Here is a 19,000-nt window from a genome sequence, read left to right as displayed (position 1 = left end):
TTAAAATATATTTTTCTGTAGTAGTCAGGCTTGGGTCATACACAATAGCACACCATGGTGGGATAGAATAGTATTGTGCCTTGTAACCCTAGCTGAAAATCCAGCCTATCATTTATCATTTATTCATTGTTCCAATCTTGCACTTTCCATCTGTTTGTCTTCTGTAAGTCAGCTACTAAGGAACTGCAGAAACTCAAGGAGGAATGTCCATCACAGAGGAAGAAGGAGATACCAAATGAACCAATTCTCTATTGCATACAGGTATTGAAACGAGGCTCTTGACGAGATGTAAGTAAACAATGAGTGTGAGATAGAAACTTGAATAGTTTTGCACTAGTCACAAAGGAAAAAATATTTCAAAAAGTTGAACATGATGTTTAAAATAGTGTTCAGTAGAAGTGGAATTTGTATAATGATATAAAATAAAATAATTGTTTGCAAGTTTCAATAGTAAGAAGAAATTTTTATGTTTATGCCAGTCCAATCTCAGACATGCCACAGATTAAAGCTCCAGAAGTAAACAACGTGAGTGCACTACAACTTCTGCCTGACTAAACTGGAATCTGAGAACCTTTGCATAATAAATACTGAATGTTTATACTGGGTGGAGAGTATCAAGAAGAGTTATTGGAAATACTTTGTTTTCACAGCAGTTTGATAGTTTTCTAACTAGTGGATTTTGGAAACAAGATAGAAACAGTCTATTTCCCAGAAGACAGATGGAGATCATTAGAATTTATTTCACAAAAATAACCCAGATGAACCCAGACTCTTGCAGTAAAAGAGTACCTATAAGAACAGACCAGATAAATTATGTTTACTAAGTTACTGGGTTTTTTGTTACTGAATGACTAAAAAACATTTTTATAGCACCTTTAAATTTAATGCTAAGTTATCTTCCACTTACAAGTGGATTTCAACTTGCCCCATTTGTCCCTTAAATTGCTTCAAATTATCCCAATGGATTTAAGAAGTATTTAGATTACTTTTTTTTTTTTTTTTTTTTTTTTTAACTACTCCTGTCTATAGCCAAGCAACACTGTCTGGGAAACATTTTCACACAGAAAAGTCCTTTCACCCAAAAAGTTGCCTTTTAGATGACTACTGAAGATTTCTGTTAAGGAGCACATAACACCCAAAGTAACTTTACAGTAGTTTATTAAGAGAATGAAGAACACATTATAAAACCCTGGGCTCCAACATTTTTTATTATTTAACAGGTTACATAATCCAAATAACTGATCATTGATCTTTCATGGCGTTAACACCAATTTCCAAAGGAAAGTGCTTTCCATGTGAAGACAAAAAGGGTATGACAGTAAGCTGGTGTCAACATTCCATGCATCAGAAAACACATCCAAATAAATACAACATAACCATACCTTGCTATTATTTGAACTAATAATCAGAACAAAACCTACAAATATCCACCCTCACAATAAATGGAACTTTAAAAAAAATTGACTTGCAAACAAGTTTCAGAAGGTTTGAAATCTAAAAACAAATTTGTAGTTTGATGTACTTTTTTAAAGCATTGATTTCATATGGGGTTTCAGCACTGCTAAGATCCTTTTCAACTGGAAGAATTGCAGCATTTTCTGGCTCCTGAGGGAAAATTCATGAGCACAGACAAGTATCACTATGTCCTTTAATGAGCTAGTTCTTGTTGCAAACCAAAGTGACAATAAAATTTTAATTTAAAATAAAGTACTAAACCATAATTAGATCTTACTGAGACCACTGCTGTGCTCTAAATCAAGTCTAACTATTCCAGTTTAAGGAAAAATTTCAAAGTACGCTTCTAGAAAACCACGGACAATTGCAAAGTTGTAAACATAGATCTGGGCAGGGATGTGATTTTAGGAGAATACACCAGCTTTGCAGTTCCCACATCCTTCTGAGTTTCTTTTCTGTTTTCATTTGAAAAGTTTTACTCTTTATTTAACTGTGTAAGCAATTTTCTTTGATCAGTTTAGTAGAGCTAGAAATTGCTACATATGAAGGATTTCAGCTCATATTTATGTCAAATGACTTTCTTTCCCATTGCATACTTTATTGCACAAGTCCTGTAACACTGAATTTCTCCTGTGCATACCCATGGTGTGGGCAAGCAGGTGTGGGCAAGAGAGCCAAGTGTAACTGTTTTGTTTGTTTGTGTGATTTACCTTGAAGATACATTTCTTCTCCTTCTGCAAACATCTGATTGCACCTGACACATCGTGCGCAGGTTGGGTGATAATGCTTTTCTCCTGCCTGTTCAGAAAGAAGGTACAGATGATTAAGCATAGTGATCAATTCTAGCACTTTTTCTTTAATTCTCTTGAATAATACAGTTAATTATGACAATTATTTCAACAGTCTCCTACAACCACAATGCTGATTTGTCATTCTAGACAATGCATGCTTTAAAATGTAATTATGGTCTTGCCTACATGAAGCAAAAAAAGTTTTTCTGCAATAGTTAAGCCTCGGAATTTTCAGGACAGAAACAAATTTCTGCAATGAACATATTTTCCCTATAAACCAAGTACAGGGTAGCTTAGGACTTACCTGCACAAGGAATTTGGAAGGTCATAACATTGAGCACAGATTTGCAACTCTTATGTTCATCATGCATCAATTGAATACATAATCGTAATGCTCAGCAAAAACCATTCTATGCAAGGAATGTTTGTAGCTGCTTTGAAAGTGTCTTGCAGGTAACTTGTACTAAAGAGTTCCATGAGGAATGTGTGCAGCCTGCCTATAGGACAGTAAGTCAGAGCAGGCAGTTTTGGGTACTGTGCATTCACACCCTCACATGGACAGGCCAAGAGTTTTGCCATCTGTTCAGAGATTAACCCACATAATTCAACACCACTGTTTTCATTGACTGCAATGAGAACAGAACTGAGCCCTCAATTTGCTCAGAACTGCTTAGTACCTTACCACTTTTCATATATTTAAATTCTCAATTACCTGCAACGTTGGCTCGAGCCAGTGACAAAACCAGCACTCATGGAGTTGTGCTCTGCTGAGTGAACAACATGGGCCAGTCCCTCCAAACTGCACTCCCACCCCATCTTTCAGATGGCACTCACAAAACAGTGTCCCAAAGACAGCTCTTGCACATGCTCCCAGCACTCCTGACTCTTCAAAATCCCTACGGAACTGAAAGCCAGATATTGGCATCTCCTTTTTCCTTTTTGACCTCACACTCTTCCAAGCTAAACAGAATTGCCCAGGATTTAAATGGCTTAAGGTCTTCCACTAGGAACAAAAGCTGGGAGAACAAGTAACTCTACAGCTTAGAGCTAAAGTAAACTAGGTTTAATTTAAGATTAAGCTAAGCCTGACTTTAGTAGAAATTCTCCCAAAGTTAAAAATATGTACACTTTGGTGCATGTAGAATGTCTCATAACCTGCTTACCTGAAAAACTCTGAAAGTGCTACTAGGATTGTGGATGCCTTTAAGAAACTACTATAAACTACTGCCCCACTGCCTTCAGCATGTAAACAGGCTCTCACAGCACTGCACATCCCCTACTATCAATCTAGAGATTTAGCCCTGTTCTACAAAGGTGACTTTTCTAACTCTTTCTTATTCACTGAATTTCAAAGCTTTCAGAAGCATTTACATTAAAAAATGTAGTGTGTGTCTGGGGGCTGTTTTGCCATTCACAATACCAATCACAGGAATGCAGTAAATCTAGGTTAAAGACTCTCCAGTTCTACTGCATCAGTGTTAACTTGATTCACTCCTGAAAACCTGCTGCAGGATTTCAGATTGGCAATAAAGAGCAACACAGCACATCAGATTTGCCATTCTGAAAACAGCTCTGCTTCAGCTCACTCTTTTCATGCTATAATTTGTGCAGAGTGATTTTTGCAATTTTAGACATGGAAGATGGTCACTACTCTCTGTGATAACAACTTTAACGTCCTAGACCACAAAGTATCAGTATTGAGCTTAAACTTCAGGTTTAAAATTGCTTGACTTAGTGCAGGTTTTTAAGCACAGAAGAGTATTCAACCACCAGATAAATTTATGTTTGGCATATCAAATTGAAAAGAAATATAATTTCCCTTGGAAGTGCACAAGCATTGCTAATGGAATGCATAACCTCAATAACTCAACTGATTTAGCACAGATGATACAATTCCCAGGCTAACATTCTCTAAGTGAATTAAACTACTTCTTTGCTAAAATAAACTGCCAGGACAAATTCTCAGATAACCTGGATGCATCACAGAACAAAGACTATTTCCCTAAATTTAACAGTACAACCGAATATATAATTTTAATTCACTTGGTGAATTCACTTGCATAGTCAGTAATATCAACTAGATATACAATGGCACAGAAAAACCTCTTTTATAAACTAGATACAACTGTAACAGAAAAATTAGGGGATAAAAGTACAGTAATCTTTTTGCTGATGATCACACCAGGAGAACTCCAATGCATTTTGCCTAAGTATCTCTGAATTAAAATGGCACAAACTCAAAAATTTTCATGTAAGTCTAAGTGCTGACAGTGACTTTTATCACCCCAAATTTTTTTTTTTTTGTCCTTCTAATCAAAGCACAGAAGACAAGACATAGCAACACTTCAACACTTGGAAGTATTTTAAAAAGACCACACCATATTTCTAAATGAGAGGTGCTAGCTGAACCTGAGGCTAGGCAGCTGATGCAGGAATTAACTAACACTATTTACTGATATGTATATGTGGTTACCCTGATTAGATATCATAAACTATATTCAAACCTCGGACCTGAGTCTGAATCAGAGTCCCTGGGGTAAATGCCAAGGAGGCTTTCACCAGTGCCCCTTTCTCCTGTCCCTTCAATTTCAGGGGCTTGGTCTCATAGATGAACAACTGGTTCCAGCAGAACCCAGCTATTTTATAAGCTTAGGGCAGCAAATATTGCATGGTTTTGGTTTAGTTGTAATAAAGACCTCATTTTTTCTCTTCTTGCTTATATTGATGTGAGGTAGTTCAAAGCAGCAAACAAATTCCTAACCATATGGTTAGTTCTTCTTTGCACAGTTTGAAAGCTTAGTTTGACAGATTGTTGTCTCTGTGTTTAATAAAATACCAACACATTCACAGCACAGAAGAAGCAACATTCATCTCTAAGAGATCTCTTATGGTTCAAGTGATAGGTTCTAAAAAAACTCCTCAATATCCTACAATTGCTTCAAGGCTGCACCAGGTCTTTGTGCCCAGGAAGCCAAATGTGAATGTAGTATTATTATGAACATCAATTTGAAGAGTAATTTTCAGCTGATATTACCTCAAACCTGAATAACAAAGTGTATCATTAGTAATACAGTACATATACCTACAATTTAATTTTTATTCAACTGACCATGAACCAGCTTTCCACAATCACAAAGTTGAACTCTTAGTGTGTGCAATTTAAATGCAGTCAAAACAGTCCTCAACACTCTGAAACAAAGTATTATGAACTACTTCTTTCCCTTTAGGTATAAGAGACCCCTTTGAATGTGAAGTCTCCTCTGCAGAGAAGGAAGGGCCTTCTGGTGACTGATCAACATGAGAAATTATGTTTATCTGGGCTGATCAACAGGGACCTCCTGCCCTGAGCACAGGGACCATCTCTCAGTGTTGCAACCTGTCCCACAGCACATCCACAGACAAACCCATGCTTCACTTAAAACAGGACCAGAGAGCTCTGCAACAAAGTACATACAACCACCTTTTCTCATTTCTCACAACTTGAGGGCTTGAACTAAGTAAAAGGAGAATAAAGCTGATATGACAAATGTGAATTGCATCGTTCAAAGCATAATTTGGAGACAGTAAGGTGTGTTACTTGAAAGTCTTCAGAACAGTATGGTCACCAGGCCTGGAAAACATACAGCACTAGCGAAACTACAGTAGTTCATACCAAAAGGAATAACTTAACTAGTTAAATTTGAGTTTTAAATTAGCTGTCATCACCCAGGAAAAATATATTACATTACTGCAGACAGCTCAGCAAAAAACTGCTCATTTTCTGGCTATGGCTGCCATAAGTGATGAAGTGGTAGAATATATAAAAGATGATATGCACAATAACTGTAACTCTACCACAATGACATTGCTTGTCTGATCGCTCATGCTGTTTCTGGAAGTGTGATTGATATAATTTTTTACTGCAGTTGATGAGCAATAATTGCTTATGGAGTTGACACATGAGAAATTGAGCTGCCTAAAGCTCAGAGTGAGCTGAGTCCTGGAAGGAAGACTCAAGATTTCTGATGTCTGATTCATCACTGAAGTCTAAGTATATCCTCATTGCATTACTCAATGAAGTAATTAGTAAAAGGAAGATGGAAAGTACAAAAATTGTTTAACATACTAGCTAAACTTACAACTATATGATTCTTTTCCTGAGAATTAAAAGCTATCAGTGAACTTTTTCCTGTAAAAATTAAAAGTAATAACAATTTAAAAAATCTATCTTGTTATCAAAATACATAGAGGCAATTGACATTATATTGCTGGGAGTAAAATGTTTGTGCAAGTGACAAAAGGTTAGACTGTTGTAATGATTTAATCATATCAAAGCATATTTTTCATTTTGAGTGTATAATACAATCTAGTTGCTACAATAGTTCCTCATTACCACTAAGTATTGTATATTGAAGAAGATCCAAATCCTGCCAACCTCATACTCTAAAATCCCCAAGTCAAGTCCTAACTGTACCCTACCCTGAATAGAAATAATGAAAAAAAGCTTGCAAATCACTGAGCTGGTGAGTTTGCCAAGGCATGGTGCAGCTGCCTGACCCACAAACAAAGCCCACAGAAAACTGGTATAAAGCATTCTTAGTTAAAAGCTTTTCACATGGAACAAATTTGTTGGAGAGCTGTGTCATCACCAGACAACCACCTGTCCAAGCAAAGAGAAACAATTTAAGCACAAAACTACTGACAGTCAATAATCCCTCCCATCAGGCAGCTTCTCAACCTGAAATGCAGTATTAAAGATCTCATATAAGACATATGACTTGATTTCTGTTGCTTTTTTAAGTGGAGGGAACTTACTATTTGTATGGGATGGGAAGGGGAAAAATACTTAAGCAATGTAGGGATGGGTGAAAGTGTAAAACATCGATTAGACAACAAATTATTCTCTTTTGTATATTTTGTCTCCACTTCCTGAGTAATGCCATTCACATGGACATTCCCATTTGTTCATTAAAGGACACTGATACTCCTTCAGGTAAACGTCATAGTACAGGCAACAGAAATAGAATTCAGTTTAAAGTCAGGAAGCGTGCAAGTGATCACATAATGATAGAATAATTAATCTAATCCAACCTCCTGCTCAAAGCAGAGTTGATAATCAATTCAGATCAGTCTGCCAAGGAACTTTTTCAGTTGAATACTGAAAATCTTCAAGGATGGAGACTGCACAACCTCTGAGAATATTGCTCCAATGGATAGTAGTTATTCTTAAGTTACTCACAGTGAATTTTTTTCCCTTTTTATCCAGTCAGAACCTCCCTGCTTTAAATTTATGACAGTTGTCTCCTGGTGTCCCACCATGTGTCTCAGCAAGGTGCTTATCTCCATATCCTCAAGGGCCACCTCATAGGTATGGGAACACTACAATGACCTCCCATTAAAGCCATCACTTTCCTAGGCTGAACAAGTTCAGCTCCTTGAGCATCTCCTCAGAATATGTTCTCCAACCCCTCAACTATCATAGTTGTCCTCCACAAAAATCACATGGCTAGTTCTTGCACTCTTTGGAAATCTTCCTTAAAAATCTGCTGGCTCTGTTCTGCTCCCATTATCTATCATTTTGTATCTGCTTCATTATCTATCATTTTAAACTCAACATTGAGGAGCATGTACTTTCACTGGGAATATTTTTTTCAGAGTATATAAATAAAAAAGGTGGAAAATCACTGAACTGCTTTAATGGATATTTAATTCATCCTGTTTATACTTCTTTATTCATTCCCCAAATGATTGTTTTTACTAAGATATTAGGCCATTATGTGAATGAATTATGCCTTTTTTTTAGGTGCCAGGAATGTACAGGAAACTGATGAAGCACAGGTTTATCTTTATGAAATTTAATAATGTTTTTGAATGCGATACAGCATTTTGTTGTTAAATAGCCCAATCAGTCACTGCATTGATTTATAAAGGCAAATTCCCAATTTAAGTAAATGCAGCTCCCCGACTTTGGCTGAGATAAGGTTTTAATTTCTGCAAGCAGAACTACATTAGATATGATATCTAATAACTCTCTGACCTAACAGCAGAGAGAACTGGCTTAGAAAACACAGAGAACAGAACTGGCTTAGAAAATTTTCCTATCAAGTTATTCCACCAATTAGGCAAACCCAATTAGGAGTTTTTTTGCTTATTCCCATGTCTTAATACAACCCTCCTGCTCTTGGCCGGTGCTTCAACCCACGTTGCACAGTGTGCATTTAATCCAAAAGGCTGTGTAAAATCTAGGGCTCAGATGTTTGTTCTTTCTCTCAGGAGTACCATGAAGAAGGTGCACAGCACTGCACCATCAAGTGTTATCAACGGATGCACACAGTGATAACCCTGCCACTGCATCCACATTGTGGCATATTACAAGTACTATACTGGCTTCCATAAACTAAATTCTAAGGGATATATTCAAATTAGAGTGATGCTATTCAGAAAATACCCTTTGTGCTTGGCATATAACACTCTGCTCAGTTAACAGCCTTAAGTGGAATCACATAAAATCTCCACTCTCATTTCTAGCAAAGCCAGAGTTTTGCATATGCAACAGAAGGACTCAAAGAATTACTCAGTAATAGTTGTATACAGAAATGGCAAAGTTAGTAAACAGCTGTCATTTCATCTACTGGGTTTGAAGGGACAGGCAACACTGTCAAGGGAGAGGTATTTGGCAAAATGTCTATTGTTTATGTCATACAACAGTGTTGAGGAGAAAAAAAGTGTGAGAGCCAGAAGTTAAAGACAGAATTCTGTGGAGAAAAACTCTCAGTAATTCTCTTAGTCACAGTGGACCTGACTCACCGCTGACTCACTTCAACAGCATGCCAGGGCAAATGAACCATTTTCATCAGGATTTACACCACTGTAAATGCAGTGTAATGTTTTATATCAATCATTCTCCTCATCTCCTCCTTACTGGATTCATTTTTCATCCTACTGGATGCCAAGAAACAGTCACATGAAATGTTCACTATGCACACCTGCAGCATTACCTACAGCTTTAGAAATCTCACATGTACAGTTATTTCATGTTGTCTTGGTTCTGGCTCATCCTGCTGTGGTTTGCAGAGCCTTGAGAATTCCTTCCCACATTTGAGTCATTTTAATTGCTTCCCACACACTCTTTATTCTTCCAGGTATAAGGTGCAGATCAAATGTACCAACAGGAACATTTATCTCAGAATGATAACAACTTACTATAATACTGAACTCACAGAATAAGAAGTTTCTAATGGTTGTGGGAGAAAATAAAAGTAATTAAAAAAACATAAAGGGGATAATTGAGAAAAAAATAAATAATAGAAGGAAAACTAGCACTATTACAACTGTAATATTCTGTGACATCTGCAAACAAGTTCTGGCTCAGGACCAAATTCAGCCCTGCCAAAATCAAATAAAATCTGGAAAAGGACAACAGTGTATTTTTTCTACAGAATTTGTAAATGTTCTTATAAATCAAAATGGTCTTATGAATCAAAATTGTCTGTCATACCTAAAACCACTGATTTTTGCACTCAGTTGTTTCTGTTATGGAGTGACTGATTTGCCTTTGTCTTTTTCTTCTCAGCTTTGCAATTTTTCTTGCCACCCACTGAGACTGGAAGAGGCTTCTGTTTTCCATCTGCTCAACAAATCTCCTTTATTTCTTTTCCACTTTCCTTTCCCACTCCTTAAAACCCACCTAGTGGCCAAGACAAGCTGCAGCTGGCTCTCACTTATGCCAACTCTTGATAGGAGAGAGGGGGTGAAGGAGGAGAAAGATGACTTGCAGACATATTCCCCTTAATATTCAACTTTGCAGCTGTGTGTTTAGCACACCCATCTCAGATGGGAAGGATGAAGCTCAACCAACACTGAACAGCCCTGAAGAAACAGCCCCATTTACCAGAAGAAGCCAGCACAGCTTTTTTCAAGCTGAACATGGTGATCTAGGCTGTAAACATCTAAGAACAGAAGCTGTCTCTCATTCTGTGCCTGAGTAAGGACTGCTATTCTGGATCACTAGATCTACCTGGGAGTGGAAATGCTGCAGTCACACGCAGAACTGACATTAATAAACTTTCCTGAAAGTAGCAAGTTTCTACTTTCAGACCTAATCTACATATTTCCAGTTCAATGTACCATTCAGAAGTTCTTATTTTGTTGGGGGGCGGGGGGGGGGGGGAGGGGGAGGTAGAAATTTGTAAAAGTACCAAAAATGCTAAAGGTTAGTAGGATGAAAAAATCTTAAAGCTACAAGAAATGAGTTACAGGCTGCTCCCCTGCTATTAGCTGACATGTTGAACTGTTTTGACATGGGCCAGAACATCCTGGAGATACTTTATCAACAAAGGCAACTGTCACTGGGTGCACTCACTGCTGCACCACTGCCATGGTTACAGGATAGAACTGGAGGCAGGGGCTTCTGCTGCTGACAGGGTCAAGGGAGGTCCAGGGCTTTGCAGAGCTGTGAAAGAGCAGCATTCCCCTGATGTGTGTCAGAGGACCACCAGGAATGAAAGAATACACGAAGTAATTGGACAAGGGACTGAAGACATCCATGAGGTGCAATGTTTCACATGTAAGAACACCCAAATGGCTCTGGATGTTAATGCATCACCACAGCAACACGTGGCTTAGGGAGGCAGACTCTGCTGCTGGGGTCTGAGGCTCAGCAGGTACCAGGGTGACTACTGCAATCACTCCTTTGACCCTTTCAGTCAATTCAGATAATTTGAGATAGTTAAGCGGTACTATATTTTTGTATGAGGAAAGGCAATGGACACAACAAATCTGCCAGGCTCAAAAATCAAACTGTGCACTAAAACTAACATGTACAAACCCACACAAACACAAATGCACAGCAGCACTACTGAGGACTTTCCCCACACATGTGGGAGGAATTCTCAAAAGAAAAGCAAATAAGCAGCTGAGAAAAGAAATAAGCCCTCACAAAACCTGGAACAGTCATTCTTTCTTCTCTATCAATCAGTTTCTCTCAAATACAAAACTTTTCTATGTAATTGCAGAACCCTTTCCTTTGGTAAAAATGTAAATCTTAAGCTATCATCAAATGACATTCAGTGCTCTTCAATAAACCTAACAAATTATTTACAGGGTAAAAGCTATGCAAAGAGTTTGGTTTAATGTATAGTTTTCTCCTGACACATAAGCAATTAGTGAGTTTTTAGCAGTTCAGACAATAAAGACAGATAGGCACAGCTCTGTATGTCTGGAGAGAAGAGATGGCTAAAAAGGGAAAGGCTGAAAGTGGGAAAAAGATGAGGTAAATTAATCTAGACCAATATAACTGGGCTACAGAAGAAGCTAAAAGATAAGGAAAAAAGCATTTGCATTGCTATTTATCTGCTTGCTGAGATTATTTTTAATGATGCTGTTTTAAAGCAGAAAGTCTAGATCAACTGTCAACACTTACCCAGACAAATTCAGATAAATGCACTGATGATTAACCTGCCTTTGCAAGCCAGCAGCCCCAGATAAATGCAAGTGGCACCAAACCAGAGACCATTCCCAAGCTGCAAAATGCCTTGCATCTCAGCAAACATTATGCACTGAAAGAGCTAGTTAACATTTCCTACCTTAGATGGTCTCCTTGTGCAAAAGCTAATGCTGATTTATTTAGATTTGTCTTTCCAGCAGTTTTCTTTCTTCTCTGTAGAAGGGAGAAAAGCGCAGAGAGCAGTTTCTACCGAAGGTGGCACTGACACTTGGCTCCTTCTGCTGCTCCGACAGCCCTCCCGAGGCTGCCCATGCACAGGGAGCCCTTCTCTCCTACAGACAGAGCTGCCTTCATTGCATGTTTCACTATTAATGCCTATATAATAAGCTGCTCAAGCACCTTTCACACATCAGTGGGTCCTGTTGTTAATGAAACAGCAGGGTAACAGACATTGCAGAATGAACCATTCTTCCACACTGCAGGCAGAAATTTGTACTCCCTGCTGTAAAGAATTAGTATCGTCTCTCTGCTATACTGAGACTCTTGCAAAGGGAAAGGCAATCGATTTACAAAGTAGATAGGGCTGCAAACAAAATCAGCTTAACCCTAGGGCAAGGCAAAAACAAACTATGAAAAATAAAATTAATGTTTTAATTAGTAAGTCACTGTGATTTTGTCATAAGTGACATTTAATTGACATATAAATTACTGACATTTCTAGTCTCATTCCTGCCTAGTGCCCACTGCATTTGTTCCCTTATTTCCAAATAACATATGGTTGTGATTAATAGATTTTAAAAACATATATTGATTATGTTTTTCTAGACATTTACACATACATGTAAACTAGTAAAATGCTAACTCTGTCTTCCCCCACATAAACTGAGTGCCATGCTGCCGTGTTAGGATGTCAGATATTGAACATAAAGATGGTTCCAACTGCTGTAAGTGATTTTCAACAGCACTTGTAAGACACATTTACACCAGAATCACGTAGCTGTGGATCACAGGACAATTGTAGATAAAACTGAGTGATGAAAATACCCCTGAGGGGTATTTTGGCAACTGATGGGATGCAGTTGCCTATCAAAGCAAACGTGACCCCCTCACAGCCTATACTGTGTTTGCCATTAAAACATCCCCAGAAGGGTATCTCTGGATAAGGAGGCTTCCTCTAGCAATGGAGGAAACCACCAGCTGAAAAAGCAGATCAAGAGAACCCCTCCCCTCAAAGTAATATCTCGCTATGGGCTGTCAATGTTACAGAACTCCCAGAAGAAAACTGCACCAGTGTGGGATACACCAGGAAAGAACTTTCTTTAGAAATGGTGTTAGGGGTTACTATCACTGCAGAAGATAGTGCTGAGGCATTGTGTGGAGGACAGTGTTCATCCATGCTGAGAGAAGGTGGTTCCAGCCAGGAACCCACAGTGAGAAGGTCCAGCATCACCTGAGCTGTCTTTACCAGCACAGGAGAATTGGGTTCACTCAGCTGTCTAAAATAAAAGTTGAGAGGAACTAAGACTACTCTCTATAAATTCCCCTTAGAGTTCATCAATTGGAGAGGAAAACACTTTAAAAAAAGCTAAAAATCAATCTTATCCAAAGCATTTTTAACTCTTTTAATGTGAACCACTTTAAAATAGAGAGATGCTGGAATTGAGATGATATTTCTAAGTATCAGATGTTAAGGAAACCCAGACATGCCTCCCAGGAGAGGACAAGGAGGAGTCATTGGCTGTCACACAGCTTTGTCATGAACCTCAACAGCTTTCCAAACTTTTTACACAACCTGCTATGTGGGAAGGAATGAGAGACAGACTACACATCTCTGCCTCCCCCAGCAAAATGCAGCTAAAAGACTGATTAAAAATGAGGAAAAAAATGGAAAGTGTCTTCTTGAATGAAAGGGGTTTAAAGCAGGCTCTGTATTATCATAAGAAATACAGTAATTTTTTTAAAAAAAGACAATTACATTTTTTTAGGATATGCTCATTTGCAGAAGTTGAAATTTTAACAAATTACTGCTTATAACAGAAAAAAAAAGAGAAAAATATTTTTAGTGCTAAGTGCAGAGAAATAGATTGCATCATGACAAAAGGGAAATGGCTGGTCATAAAAATCAGTGGCTTGTTATTTTAAAATGTTTGTTATTGCATGATGCTAACTATTGCAGATTGGCAGCAGAGATACAGCATAAGCACTGAAGTAAACCCTTTCTCTCCCACAGTGCATTTTAAGTCAAACTACAAAAGTGAACTCCAGCAACCTCCTGCTCCTCCCTTAAGCTGGCAGGTTTATCAATCTATATGGTGGGATAAAATAGTACAACTTCTAGGAGAGGACTGATTTGTATTTAAGAGTGTTCCATAAGCATCACAAACAAACCAAATCTTGCCCATAAATGCACTGGTGGGTAGGGATTAAAATAAAACCAAACCAGCAAAATCACTGCTTTAAAAGTAATAAAATTTATCATCTCCATAAAGTAACTGCTCAGCCCCTTTTATAGCTTTTCCAGTACAAGTTCCCTGGGAGAGTAGGAGCAAGCCAAAGTGGACTGGAAGGGAAGAAAGAAACTAGAAAGGAATTATAAAAAAAGCTATCATGTGTTTAAGCCCATTTACTACATGGAATTACTCTGGCCCTCAGAAAATGGGCTGAGAGAAGAATTTAGGTAACTAACTCATCACTATATTTGGCTGACAACCTACAAAACCAGTCATACTTTACAATTTATCAGTAACTCACACTAGTTGACTCTCCCTTCCTTTCTGCTGAATAAACACCTAAAATGAGCAAGTATTGGATAGGGAGACAATATATAAAATCTGGGCACAGAATAATTGTGGAAGCAGCTGTTCTCCTGTCATTATCACAGAAATCAGAGATGGAAAAAATCCTATTAGGTCATATAGTCCCTCCCTTTGTCATTGCAGGACTGTTCCCTAACACAGATTTTCCAGTGCCTTGTCCAATCTTGTTACAAGACTTTCAAAGTGATAGTTTCCAGCAGCTCCCTTGGGAGAGTATTCCCCTGCCTAATAACTATTGCTGTCGAAATTTCCACCCACTTTAAGAGCAATTTGTCCTATTATTTCAGTGTTTCTCCAGATAATATTCAAGATGGCAAAAAGAAATACTGATGTTTTGAAAAATGTGTCAATGTTCCAGACAACTCCACTAATAATACGTCCTACAACAAAGAACAGGCACGATACAATACCCTGTATTTTCTCTGTCCTCCTGACCAGGAGATACACAAACACATCAATTAGCCTGCTAGCAACAAACAGCCATCGAGTTCAATACCAAGACCAGGGAGAGAGAGAAAAGATCAGCCCAGTTCCAAGGCTTTTGAGCAAGTCCATCTGCTGCACACAAACAACAAATGCCTTAACCACGTTAGCTACAGACACGCTCTCTGTGTCCTTTCAAAGCTGTTTGCTCACACCGTGACTTTTTGTTTGGCTTCCTACTGAAACGAGGTGTGTGCATAACCTCCTCATCCAGCTGCTCTCCAGTCCACACTGAAACTCAATGGATGCTTGAAGTGATCCCTTACAGAGTTCCAAAGAGTCATGGAAATCCAGGCTGATCACATGGAGAAAGGCTCACAGTGTGAGTCACCGTAAGGCAGCGGGAACATACAGAAAGCTCTTGAGATGTGTCACGGGAAAACAGAGGGGATGGGAGCAGATATCTTGGGAGATGTTGTGAAGAACAGGACCTACTGTGACAGCAGAATGCTAGGACATGTGACATGCACCATGTTCAAGCTTCATTAGCTTTGCTGCACACAAACCAACAAACTGTTTTGCACAGTTCTATTAAAAAAAAATACAGATAATAATATTTCCAGGTTGTTCCAACAAGTGTCCAGACATTAAAAGTCATTGTAACCATTCAAATAAATTTCCTACTCCAGTCTAACCTCAACCTATGTTTCCTGTTTCACAATGATACTATCTGTGGTTTTACAGATGCTGAAAGTCCTTTCTCCTCATCTATTGTTTTAAAAAGGTTTTGGTATCTTGCATCAGTATTTTTTTCCACAGTTAAATGCCACACACCAATGAATGTAGCTCTCAAGCAAAGAGATGAGGATAAGCAAGATGAGGATAAGTGGTACAGAGCTGCTCTTAGAGCAACATTGGGGAATGGAGAGGAGAGGGACACACACTGATCAAAACCATCATATGTAATGTGTCATGGTAGAATTCCTAAAATAGCTTTCAAAAATTAGCTTTTCCCAACTTAGTTACTGGCTCATCTACAATAAAAACAAGGAACTGCCTTTCTATTCAGTGCACTCTCACCAAGCAGTCAGAAGAATCAACTACAGTCCCATGTGCTCCCAGGTTCCACAAAACACACTTGGTACTGTTACTATGCAGATCTTTAAGGCTTTTTTTTTTTTCTTTTTATTAGCCACAGAGACAGTAAGGACCCAATTCTTAATCACATCACATGACATGCTACTGTTTAACCATACTGCAGGTAAAACATTACCACATAAAAAGAGCATTCTTGCACATATTTCAAGGCAAGAACCAGGACAGAAAACCACAGTATTGTGAAGTCAAGAGTCAGTACAGAAAATGGAGCTTCTCTTCTTCTCCTATCTCAGTATTAATCACTCTTTCTTAACTGCTCAGAGTAAGTGCACTCCAAATTTGCCATAGCTTTAACTCTTCTCTCTGCATTCACCTCTTTTAATTACCTTCACTTTCAAACCTCACCCCCCCACAGTTCAAATAATTAATTTTACTTTTCAACAGCTTCATCCTATCTTTGGGGAACATAAATGAGAATAAAAAAACCCCAGAAATTACAGATTAATTTAGTGCAAGTTTTAAAACATGCCTGATAACACATTCATTTATTACTTCTGCTGCCTGAACATTCTCTAGTACCATATATATCCATTTAGGGTGTTTATGTATTGCCAAATCATGAAGAGAAGAAACAAAAAACCTGATCACAGAAGAAGTTCCTGGTATTTAATGAAAGTAACATTAAGCTGCTGCATTAACATTTGTTTGTGAGCACAGGACTAAACCCAAAAGAGCTAGTCGTTTTGTACACTTTGAGATGTACTTGAATGACAGGTTCTCCTTACCTCGAGCACTCTTCCTGTGATGTACTTTTCACAGTTGTCACACCTGATACCAAACTTGGCGTGGTAGTCTGTTTCGCAGTAAGGAACCCCATCCCTAGGGAAGAACAACAGGCTGTACAGGTGCTGCTTTATGTAAGCTTACAGATCAGTGGGAGATTATGCATCTAAAATGTGTCAATGTTTCAACACTTCATGGGGTATTTATGGTATTTCCTGCCTCCCAAGTATCTCGTTATTTATTAATATAGTAAAAAGTTGAATAGTAATAAACAACTATTTTGGACCGCTTTTCTCCTTTGTTGTTAAACATCAGCCTTGTAATAACAGTCTCTGAGATCCTCACAGCACCTTTTTAATCATGTTACCCATTAAATTCTTTCACGAGTTTTCCCCTCTGCGGAAAGATAGTTGCTTCTACATATTACTCTTCCCCTCATCATCTAATTCATCCTATTGTGTATCATCTGATATATGCATTACCTAATCCTTTAGCTGAGACTGCAGGGAGTAATTTCTCAAATATCTTGTCTATAAACCAAGTTTTGATAAACATTTAAATCTACTGGCACTCTTGACTGGACTTGCTTGGACACAGTCATGGATCAAACAACTTGGGAATATGCTCCACAGAAGCCAGCAATGACTACAAGAATTCAGCCTGAGCAGAAGTGTGTTCATGCACGATGTAAGCAGCTATTTTGCCACCACCAGTGAGTTAAGACACAATTTAGAGATATAAAGAAAAGAATGTGGAGTCTCAGCTTTTATTTTAAAGCATCAAAACCAGAACATCTGGACTATTGCCCTGACAAGAACCTGTTAATTTTACATTTTACAATTTTACTAAATTGTACATGTAGACATTAAACTGATGAATGAAAACAAATTGCTCTAGGAAGAACCTGGAGACTCTTCTCACATTTCAAAGTTCAATTTAAACATAGTTAAATATGTTTTGTATGTTATACTGAAACAGGCCATGATTTATTAGCAGAGGCATAATTTTATCAGACATTTCCCTGAAGAAACATTGAAATTAATCTTATAGCCTGGAAGTTGGATTTCTTAGAGGCTAACCTAGAAGTTATCACAATAATTAATTGAATTAATTAAAGACAGGATGTTTCTTCTCTTGAGTTATTTCGTTTGGCATTTAGCCTTTCTAAAAGAGATAATTTTGCAATAATTGTATCTTTACAATTTACAGGGGGTTATATTCAATAACAAGCAAAAAAAGCACTGCACTAAAATACAGCAGACTAGCCCAATATTGAGGCAATTAAAAAAACCTTATTTAAGAACACCTTTTTAATAAATATTGTTCTCCAGTGCAAGCTGTGCAATTAAATGTTGTACTTGTGTTAATTGAAATCCAACATGGGGGACAGGCTCTGAAACTCCATCATCTCTGGGCACTGGTGACTTTTCTTACTTAGTTACTTTGCTGCTTAAGAAAATTTCAACATAACACATTTCTCTGAAGCAGAAATTAATCCCAGAGCCTTGGGCAGTGAAAGGCCTGCATGTCACTGGCCTGATGAAAGTGTTGACATGGGACGTGGTCTGTGCATGTGCTTTGTGCTGTTTCTCAGTGCTGCCATCACATTCAGTCCAAATCTGGACTGCTTCTGGAGCAGCACAAAAGTATGGTATGTACATTCTTAATGAACTTCTGGCTAACATTTCTTCTTTTGTAATACATACAGAAAAAACAGTACCTCCTTGTTTACATTACAGCATCACAGAGAGCAAAACCATAGGTAACTAAGGGCATACATTTGGTCTTGAAAACATATTCCACCTGCTGCCTCTCTGTAGCATAGTTACTTTGTCAAGTCCCTTTCCAGGTAAATGGAAAAATATGACTTCTACTTTTCTCCATTTCATTTTTTAAATACAATTTAGATAATAATTTAGACAATAATATCTAATATATTTCTGAACAGGTATATATATAAAATAAAGGGTATGAAATGATAAATTATTCAGCATTAAAAGAATGCTTAAAAGAGGTGAAAATACTCCTTTACTTACTTGCTGATATACTCTGCATTCAGTAGCTTGCCACATGTATTGCACTTAAAACAGCCCAAATGCCAGTGTTTGTCCAAGGCGACCAAGGACTGACCATTTTTTATTTCTGAACCACAACCCCCACAATCTGCAAGAGAAAAACCCAAATGAGTGAATCATATCTTTAGGTGGTCA

General features: G+C 38.0%; 1 protein-coding gene across 15 annotated transcripts in view; it reads right to left on the bottom strand.

The window, feature by feature from the left end:
* The window catches only part of ABLIM2 (actin binding LIM protein family member 2), a 127,238-nt gene that overhangs the window by 47,336 nt on the left and 60,902 nt on the right, over positions 1–19,000 (bottom strand). For all 15 annotated transcript variants that reach the window (XM_021550652.3, XM_085578511.1, XM_021550655.3 and 12 more), the window contains exons 5-7: positions 18,827–18,953; positions 16,793–16,886; positions 2,166–2,253 (exon numbers count right to left, since the gene is read on the bottom strand). In XM_021550652.3, coding sequence (XP_021406327.2) covers positions 2,166–2,253; positions 16,793–16,886; positions 18,827–18,953 — 309 coding nt within the window. The remainder of the gene's footprint in view (positions 1–2,165; positions 2,254–16,792; positions 16,887–18,826; positions 18,954–19,000) is intronic.

This window comes from Lonchura striata, chromosome 4 (genome assembly GCF_050655825.1).
Source record: "Lonchura striata isolate lonStrDom1 chromosome 4, ASM5065582v1, whole genome shotgun sequence".
NCBI lineage: Eukaryota > Metazoa > Chordata > Aves > Passeriformes > Estrildidae > Lonchura > Lonchura striata.
Note: the sequence above shows the minus strand (reverse complement) of the source record. Positions and strands in the feature narration are given on the sequence as shown.